Source organism: Rhagoletis pomonella, unplaced genomic scaffold (assembly GCF_013731165.1).
Source record: "Rhagoletis pomonella isolate Grant_MI unplaced genomic scaffold, Rhpom_1.0 Rhpom_scaffold_15017, whole genome shotgun sequence".
Lineage (NCBI taxonomy): Eukaryota > Metazoa > Arthropoda > Insecta > Diptera > Tephritidae > Rhagoletis > Rhagoletis pomonella.
The window spans coordinates 1-3,741 of record NW_023473544.1 but is presented as its reverse complement, the minus strand read 5'-3'; the positions used below and the strand labels follow the sequence as shown (position 1 = coordinate 3,741).

Below are 3,741 nucleotides of genomic sequence, written 5' to 3'. Positions count from 1 at the left end.
GCTAAAACTTTCTCTCGTTGTTCCGGTGGCACATATGGGCGTGCTGCACTTCCAGAGACATCACACATTATAGAAGTTTCCGTCGATGGTAATTTGACTAATTTAAAGCGTAAAGAGGTTTTGCCTGTATTTAGCATTTGTTGAAGCTCTTCACAGTTTAGTTGTTGTTTAGCCATCTCTTCGTAGTCAATAACGTCATCAGATGATATATTAAGCGCGTTTATGCGTGATAGCGCATCTGCAGTGATGTTCGTCGCTCCTGAAATGTGTACAATGTTTGTTGAAAATTGTCCGATAAAGTCGAGATGACGTATTTGTCGCGGAGATGCGTTGTCCTTCTTCAGAGTGAATGCAAAAGTGAGCGGCTTATGATCAGTGGCTATAGTAAACTCTCTTCCTTCTAACAGATACCTAAAATGTTTAATGGCACTGTAGATTGCGAGCAGTTCCCGATCGTATGTGCTGTACTTGCATTGTGCGTTCGAAAACTTCTTGGAGAAAAAAGCAAGCGGTTGAGGCGCACCTTCTATGATTTGATGTACCACTGCTCCCATGGCACTGTTACTTGCATCTGTACAGAGAATGATGTTTGCTGAGGGAGCTGGGTGAGCTAATAGTGAAGCGTTGGATAAGTCGTTTTTGCACTGTTGAAAATGATACATAGAGATTTCGTTCCAAACGATGAGTGATTTATCTTTCTTTTTATTACCACCAACAAGTGCGTTGAGGTGTTGCTGATGCTCGATAGCATGTGGTATAAACCTGCGATAAAAGTTTAACATGGCCAAGAACCGCTTTAACTCAAATGCGAATTTCGGCAAAGGGAATTTGATAATTGCCTCAACTTTTGCCGCAGTTGGGCTAATACCTTTAGGTGTGACCAAATGACCCAAAAATTCAATTTGGGTTGCACCGAAAACGCACTTCGCTGAATTAATAGTGAGGCGATGTTGTCGCAATCTTTCGAAAACAAGTCGTAAATGTTTAGTATGCTCTTCTTCTGATGCTGATGCGACACACACATCGTCGATGTAACAAAAAACGAAGTCAAACCCGCGCAGAGCCTCGTGCATATACCTTTGAAAGGTCTGGGCAGCATTTCGAAGACCAAAGGGCATGCGTAGAAATTCGAAGAGCCCGAAGGGTGTAGTGACTGCTGTTTTGGGCACGTCTTCTTCAGCAACCGGGATTTGGTAGTACCCCCGGTATAGGTCGATTTTTGAAAAAATCGATTTACCGTGTAAGTAGCAGGTGAAATCCTGAATGTGTGGCAGCGGGTAACGATCGGGTAGTGTCTGCGCATTGAGTGCCCTGTAATCGCCACAGGGTCGCCAAGAATTATCAGCTTTTCGCACGACGTGGAGAGGCGAGGCGTAAGGGCTCTTTGACGGTCGACAAACGCCAAGCTTCATGAGATATTGGAACTCCTCCTTAACTGCTTGGTATTTGTCTGGTGTTAACCTTCGTGGTCTGGAAAATACAGGTTGGCCTTCTGTTTCGATAAAATGAGTCACTTTGTTGTTGCTGACGTCAGCCCCGAAGGTTTTATTGCACTGCGTAATGTCGCTAAATTCACGCAGTAGCTCAGCATATTTACAATTAGTGTCGTAAGTTGTAATTGAATATTGTTGCACATCGACTGCGGATATGGCTCGACTCTTCAATTTAGTCTGCCCATCGATGATAGTCGAATTGTGAACATCTACCAGGATGTTGAATTTGCTTAAAAAATCAGCTCCTATAATGTTGTGCTTGGTTTCGGCCGCGATAAACGTCCATTCGAATGGCCTTCGGAGTCCTAAGTCAATATTTAGGCGTATAGTACCAAATGTCTTGATTTGGGAATTGTTGGCTGCGAATAATTGAGGTGTTGATTGCGCCATGGATGAACGCGTAGTAGTATGTGCATTAACGACCGATATGTCGGCACCAGTATCGATTAAAAATCGCTTGTTTGATTTGCGATCGAAGATGAAAAGTCTGTGAGTTGTACTACTGTGATTAATGCAGCCTTGTTGGTGCGATGATTCGACAGCAGTAGCTGCAGATGCTGCCGAAGGCATTAGTTTTTTGTTGATTTATAGTTGCATGGTGAATTACATTTCTGCGCTTGGTCGCTGAATCGCTTGTGGTACCAACAGATAACTGGCTGGGAGTTGGACGAGGTGCGCATGGCGCCTTTGTTACGACTGTGAGAACGAGATCTGCGATTGCTATCCCGCTTAGTGCTCGTCTCTATGCGTGAAAGAGCCCGTTCAATGCGTTCAATTCGGCTTTCGATCGATGAATTGCTACCACAAGGCGTTGTCGCGTTATTCACGGTGTGGACTTGGGGGTTGCGGGCAGTGACTGCATCCACTGAGTTCGCGCGTACTACGTCAATTATCTCGTCAGCTATTGACGCTAGTTGTTCCAGCGTCATTTCTGGATTACCCTTGTCTATGCCGGTGATGACTGCCCGTGCTGATACAGGTAACTTTTGCAGCCAAAAATCTTTGATGAGTTGCTTGTCGGATGTAACTCCAGTTCGCTGAAGTTGAGTTAACATATGACTTGGCTTTTTGTCGCCCAGTTGAATACCGGAAGTCAACTGCTCCAGGCGGGCAATCGGTGAAACGGAAAATTTGCTCAAAATTGTCGTGCGTAACGCCTCGTACTTACACTTTGCAGGTGGGTTCCGTACGACATCAAATGCTTGCTCGTGAAGACGTTCATCCATATACATGACTGCTATGTTGAATTTTGTGTTGTCGCGTTGATCTTGGTTCATCTTTCCAAAGTTATTGATCCCAAAGAATGCTTCAAGTCGAGTGAACCATGATTCGATGCTCTGCAGGGAGAACCCGCTTAGCTGCGGTACTTGCACTCGTGCTGCGAAACTGTTTACGTCGGTGGTTTCCGTACCATGACCAAATGGCGTGGCAGGAGCAGGTGCCGGTGGCGCGGCTGGATTATTGACGATAGCATTGTCAACGTCTTCACCGTCCGTTGGCATGGTGAAGTATTGATTGTTGATATACTCGGCTATGTAATGTAAAACGCGGTGGCTAATGAAGTACAGCAATGGTGAGTAATGGCGGAGTGCTAAATCAAGTCTTTGTAATTTCTGTGCACGATGGAACGCGTGTGAATATGTTGCGCCGTGATAGTGCACAATCAGGTGTTGGGACTAGAGATGTGAAGTAGTTGTGAGTAGATGAAGGCAATTTCAGTCTTCACAAATAGTTCAAAGAAGAAACTAGCGTGGTGCTCTCGTCTTTGGCCCAACTGTAGTGGGAACCTTTAATGTGCGATTGACAGGACATAAACTAATGTGCCGGATGCGGTTGGAACAGACGGCCGACCAAGCTGTGCACAGAATTTAACGTTGGGTAGCGATGAATAGCTGATGCAGATGGATATAATAATGCTGGCGCCAGTAAGATTACGGCGCACCCACTAATTTGGGGTTATGTTCGCGTGAACTTATGTAGCAATGCTCAGTTTTCGGGGTCACCAATATGTGGATATAGTTCCACTTACGAATACGCTTTATTTATTCTAAATTAAGCTCGTACAAATATTTTCTATTTATCAAAAAACAAGTTATAAAAGTCACATATATAAATGTAAGGATACCCAAGGAACACGCGATCGTCTCGGATGATTTCCAGCAGCAAAAGGGAAAGAAGCAAAAAAGGAGCAACGCTAAACGAATAAGCAGAGTTGCATTTTTGTCTTGCTGGATTTGGTGTTGCCACA

At 44.6% G+C, this 3,741-nt stretch overlaps 1 protein-coding gene across 1 annotated transcript; it reads right to left on the bottom strand.

The window, feature by feature from the left end:
• Positions 1-2,062: 2,062 nt before the first annotated feature.
• Positions 2,063-2,995, bottom strand: LOC118757173. Its single transcript, XM_036491908.1, has one exon. The coding sequence runs from the start codon at positions 2,993-2,995 to the stop codon at positions 2,063-2,065; it is 933 nt and encodes a 310-aa protein (XP_036347801.1).
• Positions 2,996-3,741: the final 746 nt, after the last annotated feature.

What these genes read in the sequence shown, in the direction of transcription:
- LOC118757173 (XM_036491908.1), bottom strand. Translation starts at nt 2,995, where the DNA reads ATGCCAACGGACGGTGAAGACGTTGACAATGCTATCGTCAATAATCCA.